Source organism: Apus apus, chromosome 3, assembly GCF_020740795.1.
Source record: "Apus apus isolate bApuApu2 chromosome 3, bApuApu2.pri.cur, whole genome shotgun sequence".
NCBI classification, from domain to species: domain Eukaryota; kingdom Metazoa; phylum Chordata; class Aves; order Apodiformes; family Apodidae; genus Apus; species Apus apus.
Window position 1 is genome coordinate 11486204 of NC_067284.1, and position 24687 is coordinate 11510890.

The following is a 24687-nucleotide window of genomic DNA, read 5'->3' on the forward strand; positions in this document are numbered from 1 at the left end:
GTGCTGTGTTAGGTTTTCAGATTATTATTTTTTTAAAGTGGACAGACTACAAGTGCCTCTGTCCTCAGTGCAGCTGTTACTACTCTGGCCAAAAGACCTACTGGCTCCTAGGTCTGATGGGATGGGATGTCAGGGCTTCTCTGGAAGGAAACTGGAAGTTCTTCCCTTAACCCTGTTGAAGATAGCTGGGGTACCACTGTGATTTTGGCTTTTTTTTCCTAGCAGGATATATGTCAAGGCATGATGTCTATGCTTTTTTTGGAGGCTGAGGGGTTTTGTTCTGATGTTTTGTGCTGATGGTTTAGGTTTTGATGTCCAGTGTTACCACTTGGGCCTGTGATGTTATGGTGCAGGTGAGAAAGGCAGCTCAACTCTGGAAAATTTGAATTTTATCATAAGGAAATTGTGAGTGACATGAGACTATAAAGAAACTAAGTACTGTAAATATGATGGTTCCCAAGCTTGATGAAATAATGCACAGCTGTTAACCTTCAACGTTTTTGGTGGATCAGTCTATTAGTTCACCATTGAACTTATAGCTAGAAAGGGGATGGGCTCTATAGCTGCTTTATGGTGGTCACAGTGACTCTTGCTGATCTGCAGAGGACAGTCAGCAAGCTGTCAGCCCAACACAGCTGTGGCCATTGGACAGAGCAGGCTGGGGCTAAGAAAGAAAAACATTAGAGAAAAGTGAAGGGTTTTTCATGAAAAAAAGTATCTTCGTAAAGAGCAAGTGAGCAAGCAAATGTTGTATAAGTTGTGTTATTAACAGCCCAATAAGCATGGTTGTCTTGCCTGCTCCCAGCCCATTAGAAACAGGTTACTGGGTACAGTGGTAATGACAGAGTTTTTTTGCTTTGCTGATGTTCAGAGTAGCCTCCATAAGCTAACACAGACTGCGTTTGTTTTGACCCTTAGGGAGTTATCTCCATGTCAGTGACCTTGTTCTAACTAGCAGATGTTCAGATATTATTTACAAATATTAATATTGAAAGGTTATGTAAATGTTTGGTTTGCTGCCTTCCTTAAACATCCCTTTTAAGCGTTTCATCTACGACATCTCGTATTTTACAGGGAGCCTGTGAATAAGCAGCTTTAGCTGATACTTAAAATAGCTGTATCTTTGCTGAGAAACAGCCTAATGCTGCACTTTTATTATATTTCTTCATAGCCTACTAGCCCAGCATGAGCTGGTCCTCACTGCCCTTTCTGGGCAGTATTTTGTCAGGATGGATGAATGGTGGGGAGAATGAAGCATAGGTGGTTCATTTAGGGTTACTAGCAAAGGCTGGAATAAATCTTGCATCTCCCTCAATGACCAGCTGTCAGTGAGATGCAGAGGAACAAAGCTCTCTGCAGTCATGGGGCAGCTGATGAATGTATCCTGGTGGTGGCTGCCTGGAAGCTGTCTGCACCTAGGAGGTCCCAAACATGTATACATTCATTAAAAAAATAAATTAAAATATATATGCACAGACACATACATGCAGAGACGCTGAAGACTGTTTTGCAGCCTCCAGACATGGGTTGATGTGCACAAAATACCTGGCAGCAAAGGAGTCTCAAACCTGCTTGTGGATATTTTTATCTCGGGGCCTAGGTTTGCCTCAGTCCTTCAAAGATAGAGGAGGCAACAGAGAGATTGTCTTAGAGAAACACAATGAGCCTTTGAAATCACTGCTAAAGAGAAAAATTGAAGAGATGTCACAAAGCTTTAATCTCAGAGCTGGAGTGGCAAACTGACTCCAGCCATTTTCATGGTAGCACATTCTTCCAAAGACTAACGCAGTGATAAAAAATAAAAACCATAATTGTGTCACAGAATCAGAGAATCTGCATGGTTGGAAAGGACCTCTGAGATCACAGAGTCCAACCATCAACACACAAAAAGCCCGGACAAACACAAACAACCACACACACTCCACCAAAAAACACCCAACAAAAAACCCCACCTCAGCCACTAGAGCGTGCCCTGAAGTGCCACATCTACATGTTTCTTGAATACCTCCAAGTATGGTGACTCCACCACCTCCCTGGGCAGGCTGTTCCACACTTTCAGTATAGAAATTCTTCCTAATATCCAATCTAAAAGTCCCCTGCCACAACTTCAGGCCATTTCTTCTGGTCCAGTTGTTATTTACTTGGGAGAAGAGGCCACTGCCCACCTCCCTACAACCTCCTTTCAGGTAGTTGTAGAGGGCAATGAGGACTCCCCTGAGCCTCTTCTTCTCCAAACTGAACATCCCCAGTTCCCTCAGCTGCTCCTTGTGTGACTTGTTCTTCAGACACTTCACCAGCTTGGTGGCTCTTCTCTGGACATGCTCCAGCACCTCCATGTCCTTCTTGTAGTGAGGGGCCCAGAACTGAACACAGTGCTCGAGGTGCAGCCTTAGCAGTGTTGAGTGCAGGGGCACAATCACCTCCCTGCTCCTGCTGGCCACACTATTCCTGATACAAGCCAGGATGCTGTTGGCCTGCTTGGCCTGGGCACACTGCTGACTCATGTTCAGCTGGCTGTGAATCAACACCCGCAGGTCCTTTTCTGCTGGGCAGCTTTCCAGCCACTCCTCCCCAAGCCTGTAGTGTTGCCTGGGCTTGTTGTGGCCAAAATGCAGGACCCAATATTTGGCCTTATTGATCCTCATACAACTGGCCTCGGGCCATCAATCCAGCCTGTCCAGCTCCCTCTGCAGAGGCTTCCTACCCTCTAGCACGTTGACAGTCCCACCCCATTTGTTGTTGTCTGCAAACTTATGGAGGGTGCACTCAATCCCCTCATCCAGATTGATAAAGATCATTGATAAAGATGCTGAACAAGACTGCCTGCAGAACTGAGCCTTGAGAGACACCACTGGTGACCAGAGGCCAACTGGATTTAACCCCATTTACCACAACTCTGGGCTTAGCCATCCAGCCAGTTTTTTACCCAGTGAAGGGTTCACTTGTCTGTCTCATTATTTACCAGCTTTTCCAGGAGAATGCTGTGTGAGAAGGTGTCCAAGGCCTTCCCAAAGTCTAGGTAGACAATGTCCACAGCCTTCCCCTCATCCAAAAGGCAGGTCATATGGTCATAGAAAGAGATCAGTAGAAGCTGTCCCATCAGCCTTGGGAGCCTTGTGCTTCAGGTCACTTAAATCCTCTCTCAACATGCAAGTATAAATATCCTCCTCAGAATGAAAAACTCCTCTTTTCTACTTCCAACTTTTATACAATCAAATTTGCCAAAGACTGTGCAAGTGTCTTGAGCTTGCTCTGAAGCTGCTACTGTGCTACGTCTGAGGTGCAAGGGGATAGTTTATTGCTGGGTTCATTTCTGTGTTGTAAGTGGAAATCTGTGACTTTATGAAGTTTTTTAAGAGTTAACGGTTTGCTTTCTGGTCATATTGGTCCTGCTGAATCAGGATTTGTGTTCTGCAAGATACTGCTTTGGACAGTGATGGAGATAACGCATGTCGACATGTCTGCTGTTTCTGGAAGAAACACTTCACTTGAAGGTTATACAGTTTCTCTCTAGGCCTTGGTCTATAAATATGTGAGCTCATGTTTAATTTGAATAATTCCATGAATGTGGCTGACACTTTTCAGACAGCCTAATGTATGAACTTAAAAGCTTTGCTGGGCTGCTGGCTTTGAGCAAAGCAGCACTGCTTCCTCTTCTCAGCCAAACCCACAGCTTACACATGGATCTGTTTACCTTCCCATCCAGCAGTGAACATTCTAGAAAGGAGCCTGAGCTTTGAGATTTCTCCAGTGTTAGAGCAGTCAGGACTTTTCCTGCTTGTATTTCTCCAAGATGATCCTTCTGTATTTCCCCTTTCTGAAGAAAAAATTATATTGATAAAGTAAAGTTTGTGACAAGGAAGAGCTAGTTCAGGAGGACTTTTTCACATTTAATGCTACAATCTGATCTACTTGTCCTCGGTTCAGTGTGTCAGATGCCACCTCATCTGTTCTTTTCCCTTCCCATTCACATCTTCCTCATCCTTTTCTCCCTCTCAATAAAGGGTTTGTTTTCTGTTTGCTCATCCCTAGTAGCATTTGATGGGGAAATTGGTAAAGCATCTGGAGCCCTGGTGTTTCAACTGTTTAGTTTCCAGAGAGATAGGATTAAAAAGCTAGCAGTTTCCAATTGACTCCATGGATTAGTGAAACCACAGATCTTGTGACATCATTCTGTGACTGATCTACAGCCATTTAATTCAATGGTACGTGTGGTAGCCCAGATGACCTGTAAGGAAACCCTGGCTTTGTTTCCGTAGCTTAAAGAGGGCTTTTCTTTACAGGGCTTCTGTTTTGCTTCAGAGATCACATGCATTTACAATGTTGCTCACATCAAGTGCCTCTGCAAAACTCATCTTTGTAGAAGTTTTCAAGAGTGACTGGGCCAAACGAATATGCAATTAGCATTCTCAGTTATGCTCACCTCTTACAGCAGGACCCGGTGATCATGTAATTCTTATCACTGGCTCCCAGGCAGCAACATTTGGGCTGGCCTCACTGGCCCCTGGCCCACTATTCCCTGCTTCTGCCCAAGCCTTCTCCTAAGGGTCTTGGTATCTCAACATGCCCACATTCCCATTTGTGTGCTTTCTTATTGCCTAGGCCCCAGGTGCTGAATGAGTAGCAGGGAGAAGGGAAAAGCAGTGATTTTTCCTGCTGTCTGCAGTAGGATTTTGCCCAAGAAAGGCAGGGTAAACCTTTCCACTAAGTAAGTTTTACAGTCTCATTGTCATACTGTTTGTATTAACAGCTTCACATCCAGAGTTCAAATGATTTCTCCCTCTCTCTATTATACTAACTGTTTAATCATCCCTCAAATTTGTGATTAACTGCAGGAAAAAAGCTCAATAACAATTAAAAGCAGTTTCACTGATGTGCAGGACACTTAACTCGGCCTCAGGCCTCTTCTCTCAAGGGCTTTTCAGACGGTCCAGCTTGACACTGAATATCCTTTATTTTGGGCTTAATAAAACCTCATGGCAGCTCCAGACTGAACCTTAGACTCTGTCCTTGCAAAAAGGGAACTGCTGGTTGTCTGGGAGCCAAACTGAGCTTTTGGTTCAGGAATATGAAAAAAAAAATAATATGGGCATGTTTTATCTTCAAGAGCAGATAGGGAAGGAGGGAGAGACAGGGACAAGTAACAACTTGGCAGTGTACTGTTTGTGGTCTTGGTTTGTGTTTGAGTTTTGCTTGTTTTGCTTGTTTGCTTTTTTTAATCTGTGATTGATGTCCAGACAAGTGTGAAATTGCAGCAGTAAATAGTATTTGGATGGGTTTTGGTTTCCTGAGTCAAGGCTAAATTAAGCATTCATGCACAGCGTCTGGACGTCGAGGGGGGCTGTGCAGCCTGTGCTGGGCCCACAGCCCCTGGGCACCAGGGAGACCCAGTGGGAAGTACCACGGCCAACTACTGCCTTCCTCTTCTGGCACGACATGATTACACTGTGAAGCTGTCCTGGCAGAGACCCTGTCTCCACTGTTAGCACCATGACTACCAGGACATGACTATTCTGAAGCCCTATGGGCACTACTGCAATGTCAACAGCTCTGTGTGACAACAAATAATATTAACTACCAATGCTTTCTCTGGCAAGAGCCAGAGGCAGTGCTGAGGACAGCCTTGTGCTGGCCCTGCCATGGGCTGTGTTGGACCATGGAGCCATTCTGAAGTGACTTGCTCTGGGCAGTGAGCCTTGCTGTAGCAGAACCCCAAGTTAAGTAATACAAACATGACTACATTGAAGAGCTATTAGGTATTTAAGGGCATTAAGGGACCAGATAAAATCTGAATCATTGCTCAGGCTCTTCTTGACCTCCATGTATGACTTCACAAGGTGTCTGAGCAAAGAAAGGCTAATTGGCTACTGAAGGGCTTGTGTTGTTTCCCTGTTGGTTATATACTACATATAAAAAAATGATTGTTATTACCACAGATATGGGGCTTTTTGAGACCTTGTTTAAAAAACAAAACAAAACAAAGCACATTTTAATGAGCAGGATGAATGTTATACAGAAATTATTTCTCTTGGTGTTGTTCTTAAATTTTGTTTACTCAAGTGTCCTAATTAATCACAGAGAGTAGGAGCATGTGTGGCTGCAACCAAGGTATAAACTCATAGAGTGATTTCAGATTGAAAATAACTGCATTAAAATGTTGTATGTGAGACAGGCACAGTATACAATGAGAGGCAGCATCACTTACTAGATCAACTGAAAGAGCCAGAAGTAACAAACCACCTCCTTAAAAAAGCACTCTGTGAGAAAATTTCCTTGTTAGACTTTATCATACTCCATGATTACTCAACCTAGAAGGACAAAGGGGACCAGAATACTGCAAACCATTGCCAAAGTATTTCCATTTCATGAAGCCACCATTTCCTCTGATCAAACCAGATGATGACACATTTGTGAAGTGACAGAAGGACCATATACTAGTCATTGACTGCAGGCTGCTGGATTGCATGTTTGGAAGAACACATCTGCCTTGAATGTAAGCAATGTCTCCTCTCAGGCCAAGGAGACAGTAAAAAAAAAAAAAGAAAAGGATATATGGCAAAGCTGACAAGAAAAAATATCTGTGATTTTGCCATGGATTTGCCTCTCTTTGACAAGTTACAAGTCTGAAAAGAAATCCACTGGCTGATGAATGGTTGGATCCTGTGGCCAGATCATTAGAGACCAAGCACATTTCTTGACCTGGCAGGCAGGGACTGGCTCATGAGTTGCTGAGCTGGTGCTACCAAAAGCAGAGGGCTCTCTGATCTGCCGTTCTCCTCCCGCTCTGTCTCTTCTGGCCCTAGTGGCCAACTTGGCCACCTGATGGGTCTTTTCCTGGACTGATTCAAGTCACAGATTTGAAAGAAAATAGTCCAATTGCTGCTGCTGTTGGTTGTAGCTGGGTTAATTTTCTGTGGGTCAGTGAGCTGAACAGTCTTACAGAAGGTCCTACTGCAAGCTCAGTCTGCTCCTCCATATAACTTCACCCTTTGTTAAAAGTTATTCCCTTTGCAATTTGGGAGAGGAGTGAGGACTGCTCTTGCCTGTTGAAGGAGCACACCTATGTTGTGAAGCCCTGTGTGCAAGAGGAGAAAATCTTCATCACTTCTTAGCCCCACTGCTGAACATGGTTGTGATATGGCTGCATTTCATCTATGGGTGCAGAGTGGGGCCTTGTGGGTTTTCCCAATTTTGGGGAATACTTAGAAGACAGGGAACTTGACACTAACAGGGTGAGAATTTTCTTGGCCTCCAGTGATTCCTTATAACAGATAAGCAGCTGAAAGGCAGCAAGATGGGCTCATGACATGGGAGTGAAAATTCTTATTAAAGTCTCTGGGCTCCTGAGAAACATGCCAGTGGTGATTAACTGGAATTTCTCCTCAAGTAAATCCTTCTGCAAGCACCCTTCAGCTTGGACAGATGCCACTGAGACATAAAGAAGAGTGAAGAAATGTTTGCATTTTTTTAAAGCATGAAGTGCACAGCTGTGTATCTGAATGTGACATGTAAGTGTTTGGAAGCATGTAGGAGTCATCTGAAAGTGCTGGGTTAGCCATGTTCCAGCTTCATTGCTGCTGGCAACAGTCACTTAAATTGGAGTTAGTGGTGCTGAGGAGCCTGGTCCTGCCCCACAAGGTTTGCTCCAGGGTGCCTGTAGCCAGCACAGCTGCTGTTGGATGGTGTGGGCCCAACAGGCTGGAGCTCTGCGTGCAGAAGGGGGACAATGTCACCCCCAGCACGCTCTGCTGTGATTCAGGGAGACTGGCTTATCAAAGCCCCAGCAACATCTGTACCAGGGCCAGTTGGAGTAATCAGCTTGTCTCATGGGCTTTGTGATTACCTTCTCCCTACCAAAGCCAGGTTGGTGCTTCTTTGTCCTCCAGCAGAGGCAAACATATGGCTGTGTTCAAAAGCCCTGAAGTTGTGTGGGAGTCTGTGCGTGCTGCTGCAGGTACAGGAGCAGGACAGATGGCAGCTTGCAAAAGTGCTCTGCATTCTCAAAACACCAGTTCTGCTGTCTTGTTAGGCTAATGGTGTATTCAGAGCTTGGATGTGGTCTTGAGGAAGATGCTGCTGTGGCTAAATACATGCATGAAGCAGGCCCTGCTGTACATGGCACTGCACAAATATGGGTCTGGATCTACAAAAGTATTGTGCTGCCTCTTAAATACCATCCAGGTTCAAAATCTAGCTGCTAAAAATCTTTGGAAATCTTCATGGAGGTCACTATGGTCCTTGGAAAATTAATTTCTGCTGAGGTAGCTGCAGATATGTCTGCACAGCTACTACTTCCTTCACCATGGTCTGTCTAGCTGACAGTACCCTGGCTGGAGGTACACTTTAGATGCACACATTGGTGTGAACCTTATGTGTCCCACTGCCATACACTGAGAGCTCAAGGTAACAGTGGATCCACCCAGACTGTTCCTCAGCAGTGTCTTGGTGGGTCAGGCATGATTGCACATCTCTGTAGGCACTTGCCTCCTCAGTGCATCAGAAAAAGGAAAAATCTGTGTGAGGGCACACTATGGGGAACCTGAGTAACCTGAGGAGGTGCTGGTCATTAATGAGCAGCCATCTACAGTGATATTTTGATACAGGTTTTCTAGTAATAGAGGAGCATGCATTTATTATGGGATATTTTCTGCCTATTTACTCTCTGGATTCTCTGGTTGCTAATTTTAAAACTACAGTGAAAAAAACATCATCATCATCCAGGAGTCATAAGATTGGAAATGGTGATGGGCTCTTGAGAGTTTAATGTAGCTTGTTGGTAAGAAACAAGAAATCCACAAGGAAAAGCTCATTGCTTGCAGTTTCTTTTTCTCAGTCCCCTGTTCCTGGGGCCAAATTTCCTCATAAAGGCCTAAAATTTTATAGGGATGGCTTGGCTTTTAAAGACATATGCAAATGTTTCATCCAAGCTCTGGATTAACTGCGCAGTGTCAACATTGCAGCACATGCCAAGAGAAAGATAATTCAGTGATTCAAAGGGAGCCCTACATGATTGTTCACTGTCCCTTCCCCAGCCCCCTCATGAAGAATCATGGACAGAAAAGTATAAAATAAATTCAGGAATGTTTTGCTTACTCCTTTATAGTGCTAATTATATGCAGATGATATAAAAGGACAGGTATTTACATATCTAAATCTCATTCTCCTACAGGTCCTGCAATTCCTGTTGGGGTGGATGTGCAAGTTGAAAGTTTGGACAGTATTTCTGAGGTTGACATGGTATGTAATCCTCTTTTAAGCTTCAATTATTCCTAGTCATAAAAGTCCCTCCCACTTGAAACCTATGGATTTCAAATTATTGCTCAGATGAAAGTAATGGCAGCATTTGCCAAAACCAAGGTGGCTGACAGAACTAAAGATCTGATAAAACCAGGTGATCAAAAGCTTATCTCTGTATCTTCAGTTAACAATTAGAAGTATGAAAGAAGACGACCTTAAATAGGAGAATAATCAGTGCTATGAAGGATTTATCACAATCAAAAATATTAACATCTGTGTGTGAAGGTTTGAAGGTAAATGGTGTTCTTCACATAAGCTGTGTTTACTGCAAGAGTTTCCTTCCTTAGGGAACCATTGAGTCCATGTGTTTTAAATGCATTAGTCTAGGAGGCAAATTAGAAAATTAAGGTGGCAGCATTAGTGAAAATGAGCTGCTCCTGCTTCTTCATCACTGGGAGTAACCTCACTGAGACATGTGAGTGGGAGCTGCTATGGGGAGCCTGAACTGCCTCCGCCAAAGAGGAATTTGGTGGGAGAGAAAGAGGCTTTCAGTCACTTATGATGCTGTTTAGGAAATATGCACCAAGTTCAATAGGGATTTAGTATCTTAATTTTTTTACTAATTAAAAAAGAGGAAGAAATGCATGCAGTTGTTAACCTTCAACAAGTTTAAGATGTTCCCAGTAAAAGGAGTGTTCAAAAGCATTTTCCTGATTGTTTGTTGAGGTTGGCTTTTCAAGCCAGGTTGCAACCTAAGTCCTGCTGATAGCAGCAGTCACTGCAAGAGTGTCTCTGGGACTGTAGCTGTAAGGGGAGGGTGGCCAGTGTCCTGTAGGGAACAGCAGTTGGAAGCATCCCTGGTGGGGAGCAGGGATGGAGGCTGGGACCAGACTGCTAAGGTGCTTATCTGCAGGTGGGTGAGCAGAGGTGTCCCTCCAGAAGGTCTCTTTCATGGTCAGAAAGAAGTGTCCAGCCAGCTCTGCCCCATGAAGGGCAGCAAGGCAAGGGCTGGCACTGGAGACTTCTTTGACAAAGTCATGTAAAACCTACTGGCAATGCAAGGCAGTTGCTGGGGAAGCCCTTTGAATGGGAGAGTTAGATTAACCCATGGCTTGTCACTGGCAAAGCCAAATTAGGAGCTGCTGGTGGTTTTAGAATTATAGAATTACAGAATGGTTTGTGTTGGAAGGGACCTAAACCATCATCTAGTTCTAATTGCCCTGCATGGGCAGGGACACCTCCCACTAGATCAGGTTGCTCAGAGCCCCATCCAACCTGTCCATGAACACTTCCAGGGATGGGGCTTTCACAACTTTCCTGTGCAGCCTGTTCCAGTGTCTCACCAGTTGCCAAATGGTTAGGAAGAGGTCCCAGTCTGTGTTCCTGCCTGTACAGGCTTGGCAGCTGCAGCTTCCACAGCCACTCATTTAATTGGGAGCATAAAGAAAACAAGTGTATTTGATCTCTTAGCATGAGAGAGTAAATTCAGCTCTGAAAGCAGCACCTGCCAGGTTGGGATCAACAAACAGATGTTTTCCTTTGTGTGGCTGAAGCTCCTGCCCCCTCAACAAGCTTTAAAGAGAGCTTTGTATACACACTAGTACAGTAGGAAAAACAATTTCCTTATTTGACTGCTGTTTGCAACAGTTTAGACCTTTTGGGGATAAACTGGCTAATGTGATAGCCTGACCATTAAGTTAATTTTGAAAGCTTTTCCTCTTGAACATGCTATTGACACTGTAGCACTTCAAGATAATTCTGCCAGAACTGAAGAATCCTCTCTGTTAGGCAGTGCTTCTCTTGGGGCATATTTATGTCCCTTTTAGGATTCAACATTACTGGACACTGTAATACATTGTTTGGGGGTTTAGGTTTTGTTTTGGCTGATATTATTTCATCTACCTGGTAGGAGTGAGTTTTCTTTCTGGTGTTCCTTAGGCATAGAAAGCAATACTGACAGACCTGTCTCTGCTTCTTTTCCCTTTTTGTGAAGGATTTCACCATGACTCTGTACTTAAGGCATTACTGGAAGGATGAGCGCCTCTCGTTTCCCAGCACCACCAACAAGAGCATGACCTTTGATGGACGGCTGGTGAAGAAGATCTGGGTCCCTGATGTCTTCTTTGTGCACTCCAAAAGGTCCTTCATTCATGACACCACCACAGAAAACATCATGCTACGAGTGTTCCCTGATGGCCATGTCCTCTACAGCATGAGGTAACCGTGCTGCTCTTGAACAACCCCCCTGGGGCTCCACTGTCAATTTTGCCACCAGTATGGTTTTGATGACCAGCAGGACTGCTACTGCTAGCCCTTGTGCTCCCACTGCTGATGCAGAGCCCTGTTTCCAGCACGTTCAGTACAAGATGCTTTGCAGAAAGCTGTGAGGACGCATGCTGTGGGCAGTAACAGGATAATCTCCTCCTGGGGGAAGCATTCCCCTAATTCTTCGCAGTCAGAGGAGGGCTTAGTCAAGCGGGAATGTTCATCCCAGGGTCAGTGTGTGATTAAACTGGAAGCTGCAGATATACCAGATGGTGACCTCTATAATTATCCTATTTTGCTTCTTGTTTGTCTAGAAAAACTCGTTTTGTTTTGTTTTTCGTGGTGGTGTTTGCACATTGATGTAAAAGTTAAAGTTTACCGAAGCTGAAATGGCAGCATTAAAGACACCCTGCAGTCCCTGATTCTCTAGCAGGTTTGTTGGCTGGAAGAATCCTGAGGCATGTCTGTTATGACCCAAAAGGTTACCCAGCCTGTGGGGGTACAGAGGTCATGGCTGTGGATTTGCAGGATTCTGTAATACACAAAGACATGGATGCTTTCTCCTCTAAACTTCTCTACCTTATTACATGACCCAAAAATACCACAAAACTCATCTCTAGTAAGTAAACTACCACAAAATCACCACTAGCAAGTATACCTGTGATGAATAATGTGAATATATATATATATAAAATGCTTTTACAAATTACTGTCAGCTATCAATAATATAGCATCAGTAATTGTATAGCAACAGCCAATAACAACAATAACCAAGTAGGTGTATGCTATTACAGGTTACTATAAACTTATCATTAGTGAAGCAACACTAATATCATCAGCAATATTACAGCAGATATACTCAGGAGAGTTTGCTTATATGGTTGTATAAAATCGGTATCAAGTGATACCATCATCTGAGCAACCTGATCTAGTAGGAGGTGTCACTGCCCATGCAGGGGGGTTGGGACTAGATAATCTTTAAGGTCCCTTCCAACTCAAACTATTCTGTGATTCTGTGATTCTACAACTTCATCCCACAGGTGGGAGAACAAACTGAAACAACCTCAAAATTGGGCCCAGAGAGGAACCAGTGAGACAACAGAGAGCCTCACTTCAGGGATGCTTCGTGTCATGGAATCTGGAGTCAGTCAGGCATCCCCTATGAGAGTCCAACAGCTGGTAGAAAGTTCATGCAGCAAATTGAGCCTGTTGAGGAATGGAGAAGTACATGCAGCAGAGAAAGTGCTTAGAGTGCTCAGAGAAAGAGGCTCCATTTTGGATAAAAATTAAGTCCTCTTTAAATTACCAAGGCATAAGTGAGTGTAGGACACCAACCTTTCGAGCAACCAGTATGTGCTGTTAATTTCAATTTTTTACCTGGAGCAGCCAATAGATGACGATGGTTTTTGTTCTTTCAGAACAATTTTTTTATTTTCCAGACTGTTTCCCACCTTTTCAGACAGTAAGTTGCCATTATAGTCCTTTGTTTTTGGACTTATTGATGATATAATTCAGGATGCCTCAGGTTTCTAGGTACCAGCTTCACTTCAAGGAGGGTGGCTGCATTTCTCAAGGATGCTGCAGATTCCTAGGTTGGCAGGCCTTTATTGGTACTTTTCAGTGTACATTTTCTTTTGCTCAGTAATTCTCCCCTTCTAACCAGGCCAGCAGATTTCATTTCCTTTGAAAAAATGCAGAAAAGAGATGCAGAGAACAAAACATTGCCAGGGGAGAAAAGCTTGTGAGCTCAGACAAGAGAAAATGGGCTCTCAGTGTATCGTGACCTTTGAATGTTTTGTTAGACAAGGATTTCTGTTCTAGAAACTGAACAAGTTCTAAGTTCTGAACTTATTCCCTTCAGCTATCATAAAATAACTTTCAAAAACAAGGAATGTTTTTTTAAAAACTTTGATTTGGGATTCTTTGAAGAATGAGCATAGTGGGTGATATTGTCCCAAGTAGTACAATATCCCACCTAAGCAGGGGGCTCTAAGCTTCACTGGTTTCACAGACTGAATATAATTGCACTGAATTTATTTAAAAACACCCTGGACAAATTATTGAAATCACAAATAAACTGATTTGTGCATAAGGAAGAGAGTTTGCAGCACATGGCTGCTCCATTTCACCTGGTCATAATGATGAAAATCCAGTCTTGACTAAACACTTAGGAACACTTTCCCTGTTCTGAACCCATTTAATAAATCTATTTATTGCATGAAAGGTCTGATTACTCACACCTTAGATGAGCACCCAAAGATGCCATCTATTCTCTTAGAACTGGATGAGGATGAAGGTGCCACACAGCAGGAGAGGCAAAAAGGAGGAAGAAAACTGAAGAAGGAGGTTGGATGTAAGCTTGGGTCAGCACCGAGTGCAGAAGGGCAGGAGAGGGGTAGGGACCTTCTCTACAGATTGTAATTGAATATTGGTTTCCATTGCTCACATCCCACAGTGCTAAAGCCAGCATCATCACACCATGAATTAGCAGTGCTCAACAGCCAAAATGAAGGAACAAATCTTTTTAATGGTAAACATTAGCTCTCCTCAGGTCTGCTCATTTGCCCAGATGCAGCATTTTTACTTTTAAAATTTTCTGTGAGCTGTTGAGAAGGTGATGTGATTTCCTGATGTTACCTCATGAAGCAGAATTATGTGAGTAACCACAGCTGACTGAACAAGTATTAACTGGATAATTTGATTAATAAAATCCAAGGAGAACAAGAATCAAATTATATTTGGCCTGGTGGTGTTTGGGACACTCAGAACATGATCCGGCTGCCCAAGCATGGGTGTCCAGTGACACTGGAAATGCCCTCCAAGATGTCTTGAGATATCTGCACGGGGTTGGCACTGGGCTTTAGCTGAGGGATATCTTATTGATGACCTGAGTTTCCATGCTGCCCCTGCCTAACAAATTTTTAATAACCACAGGTTGTGCCACAATTTAGGTGACCCTGAGGAAAGAAAACAGCACTTTGCAATGAGACTGAATTATGCAACGTTTAACTGCTACACACAGCCATGGGAAATCATTGATATACCTCCTGGAGCATAACCCCAGAAAGCTTCTTTAAGTTTAGCTCATAGGGCAAAATTCTGCTCTAGTTTTATAGTACAAATGAACAGCGTGTGCTTTTCAGGGGTGATGAGTGTGTGGTTCAGAGTAGGATTTGGATCACAATCAAAAGAGTTGCTCTTTATCAACATCTGTGATGAATCTAGAAAATGGTTACGACCAACGTAAGTCAGCTTCTGAAATGATGACTCAGAGCTGATTTGCCCCTACTAAATCAGGAGCTCCACTGCAAATCTGTCTGCAAGGGAAAGTTCAGTGACCCACTGCAAGGCTTGTTATGCAATGTCGTGCACAACTGGATTAATTTAAAACCAGGAGTTGTGATTGCTGCAGCTCTTCAGCTAAGACATAAACTTAACAGGGGCAAATATCACTTGTTAAAAACCAGCTGCACCCATTTTACACCCCCCTCCACCTGAAATACACCCCCCAGATTAAAAAAAAATTGAAGACTGAAATAAAGTGCTTTCCCCTTAATACTGTACTTACTAGAGGAATTTTCTGGCTTGCAACAAGGTTGATCATGTTTCTCAGGCCTGAGTCATTGCTGGGGTGATTATGGAGGGAATATAGCACTAGGGAAAATGAGGGAACCATAACTAAACCAGACATAAGGCAGCCTTCAAATGTAAATGATGTTATTTTATGTTGTTGTCTATGTAAGGAAATAGATTAAAAATATGCAAGTATTCGCACTGACATTAGCATAGATGTAAGGTCCAAGAGGGTACTTTAGTTCCCTCACAGGTATTGAAATTACAGCTTTCTTTGGAATGTCTGTGTATGATCCATCTCACTTGGATGCGGAGAGGCAGTAGGTATCTTTCTGGAGATTTTATGCTGACATAATGCATAATTGCTGGCTTTAAAACTGCAGAATGATTTATCCATGTTAAGATTTTCCCTTCATTGCTCCTCATAGAAACCAATCTTTCTTCTTTTTGACTTCTAGGATCACAGTGACAGCAATGTGTAACATGGACTTCAGCCACTTCCCTCTGGACTCTCAGACATGTTCTCTGGAGCTGGAAAGCTGTATGTTCTATCTATGTTTCTAACTAGACATGCTTCATGGCTGGCTGCACACACATAGTATGGACATGTTTTAGGTTACAGTCTATTTTAGAGCCTGAAAATAACATTCACTAGAATTAATGGAAGTCTTTCTATTGACCTACTGTGTTGTAGATCTAGTCCTTATGCTGTAAGACAGGGGGATTTGCAAGGAAAGCATTTTTGTATGAATTTTAGCAGATGGGACTTTCAAAAAAATACTAAGAGAAATGTTCAACATAAACTGGTTCTCAGCAGCTTGTTGATGAGTAATCTGGAGGAGAGTTTTGCTCTGTTCATTGCTTCTGACAGGAAGGTGGTGCTTTCAAGTGTCACAGTAAAAAGTTGAGTATAATGATCATTAATTTTCTCTAAATTTCATTGCCAGTGTGGTTTATGTATTATATAACTTTTATCCTGCAAATACTGTGTCTTGGGCTCAGCTTCTTTGAGAAGGAGTTATTTTGCAGAGAAATTGATTGAACAGTAAGATTTTCTCCAGGATGTGCCAAGATTAATATAGAATTGTCTTGAGGTCCTCCCAGCTACTTAACTGCAATTTTCCTCTACAAACAACAGAATCACAGGATAATGTAGATTGGGAGGAGAGTTTTAGGTTGGTCTCGAGGTCAGCTGCTCTAATATCCTGCCCAGAGCAGGGAACTTTAGAGTGGGTTACTCAGGGCTGTGTCCAGCTGGGTTTTAAACATGTCCAAGGCAGTGGTGGCACCACAACTTTTCTGTGCAACCTACTGAGATGTTTGACAGCCCTCATCCTGAAGAAGTTTCCTTTTACCTACTTGGAAAAAATTATCTTGCTGCAGCTTTAATCACTTCCCTTTTGTCCTTTCACTCTGCATCTCAGAGAAGTCTGAAGAAAGCTTGTGTCCATCCTCTCTATGACCCCAGCAGGGCAGCTGTTGCACCCAAACACAGACTCTACTTCTTCCAGCTGAACAGACCAAGCCTTCCCCAGCCTCTCATCTTATGCCATGTGTTTCAGCCCCCTGGCCATCTTGATAACCCTTTTTTCTTTCCCCATTCATGGTACCTAGTATGCTTACTAATTCTCCAAGTCTTTAATTTACAGTCTTAAAATATTTCTAGACTTTTGCTTCAAATGGCACCTATAACTTTTGCTTTCATCATTGATAAAAAAAGATAGTTTGAAGTGTCTGTGTTTTCTCCTCCTTCCTCTAAATTCTGGTGTTCTACCCATGACTATTTCATAGAAGCATAGAATTGTTTGGGTTGCAAGGGACCTTAAATATCATCTAGATCCAACTCCCCTGCATGGACAGGGACACCTCCCAGTAGACCAGGTTGCTCCAAGCCCCATCCAACCTGGCCTTGAGTGTTTCCAGGGAGGGGGCATCCACAGCTTCCCTGGGCAACATGTTCCAGTGTCTCACCAGCCACATAGTGAAGAATTTCTTCCTAGTGTCTAACTTAAATCTACCCTCTTCTAGTTTAAAGTCATTTCCTGAATTATTATTATCAGTTAGCAATTACTTGTCTGTGGTTTCTGATACATGATGACCTTGACAGGCTGGAGAGGTGGGCCAGTGCCAACCTCATGAAGTTCAACACAGCCAAGTGCAGGGTCCTGCACCTGGGCTGGCACAACCCCAGGCACAAATACAGGCTGGGGGAAGAATGGCTGGAGAGCAGTCCTGAGGAGAAGGACTTGGGGGTGGTAGTTGATGAGAAGCTGGACATGAGCCACCAGTGTGAGCTGGAGCCCAGAGAGCCAATTGTGTCCTGGGCTGCATCAACAGAAGTGTGGCCAGCAGAGCCAGGGAGGGGATTCTGCCCCTCTGCTCTGGTGAGACCCCACCTGGGATACTGTGTCCAGTTCTGGTGCCCTCAGCACAAGAAAGATATAGACCTGTTGGAGAGGGTCCAGAGAAGGGCCACCAAAATGATCAAAGGGCTGGAGCAGCTCTGCTATGAAGACAGGCTGAGAGAGTTGGGGCTGTTCAGCCTGGAGAAGAGAAGGTTCTGGGGAGACCTTATAGCAGCCTTCCAGGGGCTACAGGAAAGCTGGGGAGGGGCTTTTCATCAGAGAAGATAGTGATAGGACAAGGGGCAATGGTTTTAAACTGAGAGAGGGGAGATTTAGGTCAGACTTTAGGAAGAAATTCTTCACTATCAGGGTGGTGAGGAACTGGAATGGGTTGCCCAGGGAGGTTGTTGATGCCCCATCCTTGGAGGTTTTTAAGGCCAGGTTGGCTGAGGTTTTGTGTGACCTGATCTAGTGGCAGGGTTCCCTGTTCATGGCAGGGGGCTTGGAACTTGATGATTTTTAAGGTCCCTTCCAATCTTAATGATGATTCAATGAATCTATGCTCAGAAAAGGACCATTCTACCTGTCATTTCACCAGTGTGGATTAAAAAGAGGATGTTTTTCTCTGAATCAGGATGACCTGGATTTTTTTTGTTGCTGTTGTAATGGTGTATCTTATGGCAAGACAATTTTACCTCACTGTTGTTAGCGAACTTATTTGTGGCTGTACTTCATGCCAAAGATGCTTTTGTGTTTGTTTACTTTGCCTGCATCTACTAACCTCTTCTTCCCCTCCAAAATAAAGTCTACATAACATCATATTTCTTCTTTCCCTAAGATGCTTACACTGATGAAGATCTGATGCTGTATTGGAAAAATGGGAATGAATCTCTGAAAACTGATGAAAAGATTTCTTTGTCTCAGTTTTTGATACAAAAATTCCACACAACATCCAGACTGGCTTTCTACAGTAGCACAGGTACAGCCTTTTCTGATTTAATACTACTGCTAAAGCTAATGCTGTGGTAACTGATGGTGAGCGAGCTCTTGGGATTATATGTCACTGAAATGTAGTCTCCATGGTCTAAATGATGCATGTTTTGAAAGATCAGTTTATCTTTTCACTACCCTTTAGAAATAATAAACCAAGAAAGGTCTTGTCTCTCTGTGCCCATCAGCCAGGCTGTTCTCACTGATTCTGGCTTTCCTCCTCTCTCAAAGGTTGGTACAATCGTCTCTACATAAACTTCACTTTACGTCGACACATCTTCTTCTTCTTGCTCCAAACCTACTTCCCTGCCACCCTCATGGTCATGTTGTCCTGGGTGTCTTTCTGGATTGATCACCGAGCAGTTCCTGCCAGAGTCTCTTTGGGTGAGAGCAACTGCAACAAGCCACAACTGCCTGAAAGTCTTTGAATGTAAAATTTTTTACAGGAAAGGGAGCTCTTTGTTTTGCTGGTTAAAGATATTGGGCAGGGAAATGTTTGTTTTATCTGATGATTAATAGATTGTAAAAGTTTCAGTTTGTCCTTCACTGCTAACAGTCCTCATGATCTAGACTTAGTGAAGGATGGAAGGGGCAGTAATTTTAAAGCTGGGCAGAGAAGAGAGGTTTCTGTATTTATGAGTCCATGAATTAAGATTTTACCCTCTTGTCCAGTTCTGGAGTTCTGAGAGACATGTTCCATCAGTAAGGGCAGAGTTTCACAGGCATTTAGGCACTTCTGTTCCAACTTTCCTGTTTTTCATGAGCAGGATCCTGCTGTGTCCCAGCTGCTGCAGTGGGTGTCCTAGCCAAGGTATGGATATAGCCTTTCCAGCTGGTGCTGTGGCTGGTGGCTTTCTCCAGGCTGCCTGGAGTGTGCCAATGTGGCATATCTTCACAGTGCTGGGAAACAAGGGCAGCAAGGGATCTAGTCCTATCAGCTCCTGCAGACTTAGGTGTCCCAGGGGACACTCAGGGCATCTCTGTAACATCAGGCCTCAAGCAACGCTGGGGCAGTGAAAGGAATGTGGCTTTGCTCTCACATTGGCAGTACTGAGGATGAGAGGCCACCAGCCATGAGGTCAGACAAAGGTTGGGTTTCTCCTTACCCAAGGGTGCATTGCATTGAGGCTCCATCTTTTCTGGGATAGGGAGGTCTCTCATTTGAGGGAGTGGGAAAGTAAAGAGGGAGTTGCTTGAAAATCCTGTGCATACCAGTCTGCCTCTCTGGACATCTCAAATCCATCAGGAGGAGACTTGCCTACTTCAGGACTGGAGAAAATTAATTCAGCTGAGCATAAAAAGAGCTGATTGGTTTATAACTCCATGCATAGGTTAGAGGAAGGCAAAAATGCAATAGGAAAAATCTCTAAATGTTAATGTGAAAGGCTTCCAATACTATAAGCACAAACCCAGCATTTTATCCCCGCAAGTCTGTCTCACTTAGAGAGCTCTGCAGTGCAGCAAGCATATGGGAAGAGGCAGTCAAGAGTCTGCTGCACTGAAAGAGCTGTGTTCAGTGGGTATTATTTTTAAAAAATTAGATCCTGATGAAGAGTGAACCACAGTAGCTGTGTTTACAGTGGTCACTGCTTTGAAATGGCTGAAGTAGCTATGAATACTTTTTGGCTCTGTTTTCTCTAAGTGGCTTTGGGAACTTGTAAATATTTTTCTCTCCATGACCATCGGAACAAGGTACACATGATTTTGCAGGATTTTATCTGTATCTGTCTAAACATATATATATATATGTTCTCACACATAAATAGGTTTATAAACATAAATACATACATGTTTATAAACACATACACATGCACACATCTATATATATAATATGTTGCTCAAAGCTTTTTGATTCTGACAGAACCATGGAGTCATAGAATGCATGAGGTTGAGAGGGACCTTTAAAGGTCATCTAGTCCAGCCCCCCTGCAGTGCACAGGGACCTTTTTAACTAGATCAGGTTACTCAGAGCCTGGTCAAGCCTGAATTTGAATGTTCCCAGGGATGGGGCCTCCACCACCTCTCTGGGCAACCTGTTACAGTGATCCATTGCCTTAATTGTAAATAACTTACTCCTAACATCTAATCTAAATCTACCCTGCTCTAGTTATAGACCATTGCCCCTCATCTATCACTGCACACCCTTGTAAACAGCCCTTCCCCAGCTTTCCTGTAGGCCCCTGTAGCCTGAACTGTAGACAAATATTCCTAGAGGTAAAACATAAAGCCTTTCCTTTGCATTTTTTCATGCAAAACATTTTATCATTATTGCTCATCTCTTAAGATCAGTAATTTAGATCAAATCCTCTTTGGCTGTGACCAAAAGCCAACACTAGGTTGCCTTCTGGCAGTGCATGTAGCACGGATGGGTACAGCAAGGAAGCAGGAGTCCTTGTCACCACTGGTCTTAGCAGACCTGACTCCAAACACTGTGTTAAAACCCTGGAAGTTAAGGAGAGAGTTAAATGCTGCACCTAACAAAGCGGTGGTTGCTCCATTGCTCCTCAAAACTAAACCCATCATACACACCCCTCTATTCTGCCCTGGTGAGGCAACATCTGGAGTACTGCGTCCAATTCTGGGCTTCCCAGTTCATAAAGGATAAGGAACTACTGGAAAGAGTCCAGCACAGGGCCACAAAGATGATTAGAAGAATGGAGCATCTGCCCTGTGAGGAAAGGCTGAGAGAGCTGGGGCAGTTCAGCCTGGAGGGGACCAGGGGGGGATCCCATAAAAGCTTATAAATATCTAAAGAGGAGTGTCAGGAGGATGGGTCCAGTCTCTTCAGTGGTGTCCAATGACAGGACAAGGGGCAGTGGGCAAAAGCTGGAGCATGGGAAGTTCAAGTTAAACATAAGGAAAAACTTCTTTACTATGAAAGTGACAATCACTGGGACAGGCTGCCCAGAGAGGTTGTGGAGGCTCCTTCACTGGAGACATTCAAAACTCATTTGGACATGTTCCTGTGTGATCTGCTCTAGTTGATCCTGCTCTAGCAGGGGGTTGGACTAGATGATCTTCAGACATCCCTTCCAACCCTGATGGCTATGACACAGAAGCGCAGGCAGTGGAACAGTTCTGCATTGGCAGGAGAGACATTTATCACAAATGTATTTCTTATCTAATATCTTTTAGAGCATAATTTCTGTTTTTCTTGAGACAAAAGCCTTATGGAGTGTATCAGTCACTGGCATGTATTTCTCTTGGTTCTTTCCAGGAATAACCACCGTGCTGACCATGTCCACGATCATCACAGGGGTGAATGCCTCCATGCCCCGTGTTTCCTACATCAAAGCAGTGGACATTTACCTGTGGGTCAGTTTTGTGTTTGTCTTCCTCTCGGTGCTGGAATACGCGGCCGTGAATTACCTGACTACGGTGCAGGAGTGGAAGGAGAGGAAGCTCCGGGACAAGGTGAGAAACAGTTTTGTTTTGTTCATCCATTTGTTCTTTTTTTTTTTTTTTCCTTACAGTTGATCTGGTCTTTATATTGACTAGTTTGTGTCTATAAGTGGGAAAACTCTGACATCTGTGTGTGTATAATTGGGTCTGTTTAGACCCCTCCACCTCAGGCCTGAACTGCCAACACCGAAAAAAGAGGAGTTGGTCTTCTGGGTCTTCACAGACATTTCAGAGAAGAGGAGAGTGTGATCTGAACTAGGGACGACTGCAGCCTGAAATTTTGTGGGGATGTCAAGAGGGGAAAGTATCCAGTCTGACACTTCACTGCAGCTGCCACATTTGCTGTATTTTTAAGCTGAAGGTGTTACTTGGTGCAAGTTCATTTCCTCGTTCTACAGTCAGCTTAACTCTGAAAACTGTATTTGATGAACTAATAGTGGAATTGTTCTCCATCACCAAACAAAAACAACAGCCAGACAAGTTTATACTTGTACTTTTTAGTGTGCTATGAAAAGTCTTGTCCTGCATCATTGGCTTTTTTCAAGACCTGACCAAATACAGCCCCAAGCGGCCTGGGCCTGCTTTCAGCAGGAGACAGGACTGGACACCTCACAAGATCTTTTGCATTATCCTACAGACCTGTCAGCCCTTCTTCTTTGTAGTTAAAAGAAAGCACCATCACCTTTTGAACACTAAGGCTTGAGACCAATTTTTTTTAAGTCCCCACACACCCAGAACATCACTGCTTTACAGCTTCTTTCTTCCCATTGGGAACTCCCCACATAAGTTCATGGGTTACAAAACCTAGAGGTATTTAAAAAGGTAAAACCCCCTCTCCTTTGTCTTTAAGTGCATTGGAGGGATTAAATGGACTTGAGAGGTTTTGTTACTGTTCTGCTAAGTTTTCAGGGATGTTCTTCCACATCCAGTGATGGCATAGCTTGTTACTTATATCACAAATGTGCCCTTTATTGAGTCTTGTGCTTTGAATTCTATATTCAGCAAATGCCTTTTTACTACACAAGGTAAAATATTCTATCCAGTCTTCAGCATGTGACAATATTAATCCTCAGCAGCAGTAATGGGAACAGAAATAATAAGCAGCATTATTTGAGAGGATAGTGGCAAAATGTAGGCAAGTGCTCTTGAAGAAGCAGAATAGACTTTTCTCACTGTAAATATAGATCTTGTCTGCCAGTGCTGTTCCTCTGTGAAAGACCAAAAAAATCCTAGTTTGGATGTTAGGCTGCCCAGAGAAGGGCTCTATGGTATGTCTACAACAAGGAATTAAATGTGCATGGGACAAAGGCTAATGGGCATGGAGTATCTAAATCTAAACCTTCTTTAGGTTCAGAATGGTTGCTGTGAACTGCCACTGGCAAACAGTCTGTGGCCTGTGCTATTTCTAAACTGTACATGGGAACATTGCTGTGCTTGTTGACCTGGACAAAGTTCAGGCCAGAAGCATTTCTGACACTCTGCAAGTACTGTCAGCTGAGTTCCTGTGCCCAGGGAAGCTCTTTGGCAGTGCTTATTAGTGTAGACATGGTCTAAGATTGCTGCAGGATGGAATTATGTAGCATGCTTCTGCATGTCTGTGTCTGTGTGATGATGGCAATAGAAAACCTGCAGATTTTAAGCAGTAGAACAAGATTTTTGCTACTCAAAATTCTACCTGTGTTCATTGGTATTTTTAATCTTGTGGGATGCGTGCTGGTGCTGCTGAAGCCAATGCAAGTTTTGACTTTAACTTCATCAGAGCTGGGACTTTACATTAGGCTTTTAACTGATCCTCTCCTCGGTTTACAATTAGATTTACAAAGAAATCGTGTATCTGTGAAACCAGAACTTGGTCCTTTATTTTCCATAACATGTACTGGATAAGCCATCTCCCCAGATGAAACTACATAATTACATCTTTTACAAGCTGTCTGTTAATAGAAAGTCAGAGTTTCTGTTGCTAATGTGCTCTTCCAGTGTTCAGCTGTATTTCTTGTTTATGTTCCTAGTTTCCATGTACGTGTGGAATACCTCATTCAAAAACTATGATGCTGGATGGAAACTGCAGTGAATTCGATGCCAACAGCCTGACAGGATATACAAGAAACCAGATAGTCCCAGAGGAAGAAAAGCAAGAAAAGATAGTTGTGCATTTAGCTATGAGCAATGCATCTAATTCATCAAGGAAGAGAGGCCTGAAGGGCCATGTGGGTTTGCGCATCATCCAGAACACTCATGCAATTGATAAATACTCAAGATTAGTATTTCCAGGCACCTATATATTTTTTAATTTGATATACTGGTCTGTCTTTAGCTAAGCGTGCTGGCACGGCAGTGACTGGAGCAGAAGACATTTGCAAAACTCTCTTTTGTTGGTTCTTTTCCAGTCTAATCTGGATGCAAAGCCAGAAAATGGATTATTTTATTGCTTCTTTGGAGGATAAAGGAGAGGACAACACCAGTGGGCAACACCATGTATAGGCATAATGGAGGAACCTGCTATGCTGGTTGCTTTTAAACTCACATCCCAACTCCTGTTTGCTTTATGACAGGTGGTTTCTCATACTTGAAAATACATGCTCAGCATTCACCCAAAAGGTGCTGTGACCTTCTTCAATACCATTAGGACAGCTGACTGGCCAGGATCAACAAGGTTGGGTACAGAGTGCAGGTGGTATGTTTCTTTTTGTGGTAATTTTTTTTTCCAGATTAGAAATTAAGGTGTGATGATGCAGCAGAACAAAAAAGCCCACAGATTCATGGAGGATGGCTCCCAGGGTACCTAGATAATGAAAACAGGGGGGTTTAGGCATGTGTTCTCCATATAACTTGAGCACAGCACACAATATGTAGCACCTACCCTCTAAAATGACAG

General features: G+C 43.4%; 1 protein-coding gene across 1 annotated transcript in view; it reads left to right on the plus strand.

Moving 5' to 3' along the window:
* Window positions 1–24130, plus strand: part of LOC127382203 (gamma-aminobutyric acid receptor subunit rho-2) — a 32937-nt gene extending 8807 nt beyond the window's left edge. The window contains exons 3-9 of the mRNA XM_051613485.1: window positions 9170–9237; window positions 11231–11454; window positions 15534–15616; window positions 18259–18399; window positions 18642–18794; window positions 21628–21824; window positions 23822–24130. Of these exons, the coding sequence (XP_051469445.1) occupies window positions 9170–9237; window positions 11231–11454; window positions 15534–15616; window positions 18259–18399; window positions 18642–18794; window positions 21628–21824; window positions 23822–24130 (1175 nt within the window). The remainder of the gene's footprint in view (window positions 1–9169; window positions 9238–11230; window positions 11455–15533; window positions 15617–18258; window positions 18400–18641; window positions 18795–21627; window positions 21825–23821) is intronic.
* Window positions 24131–24687: the final 557 nt, after the last annotated feature.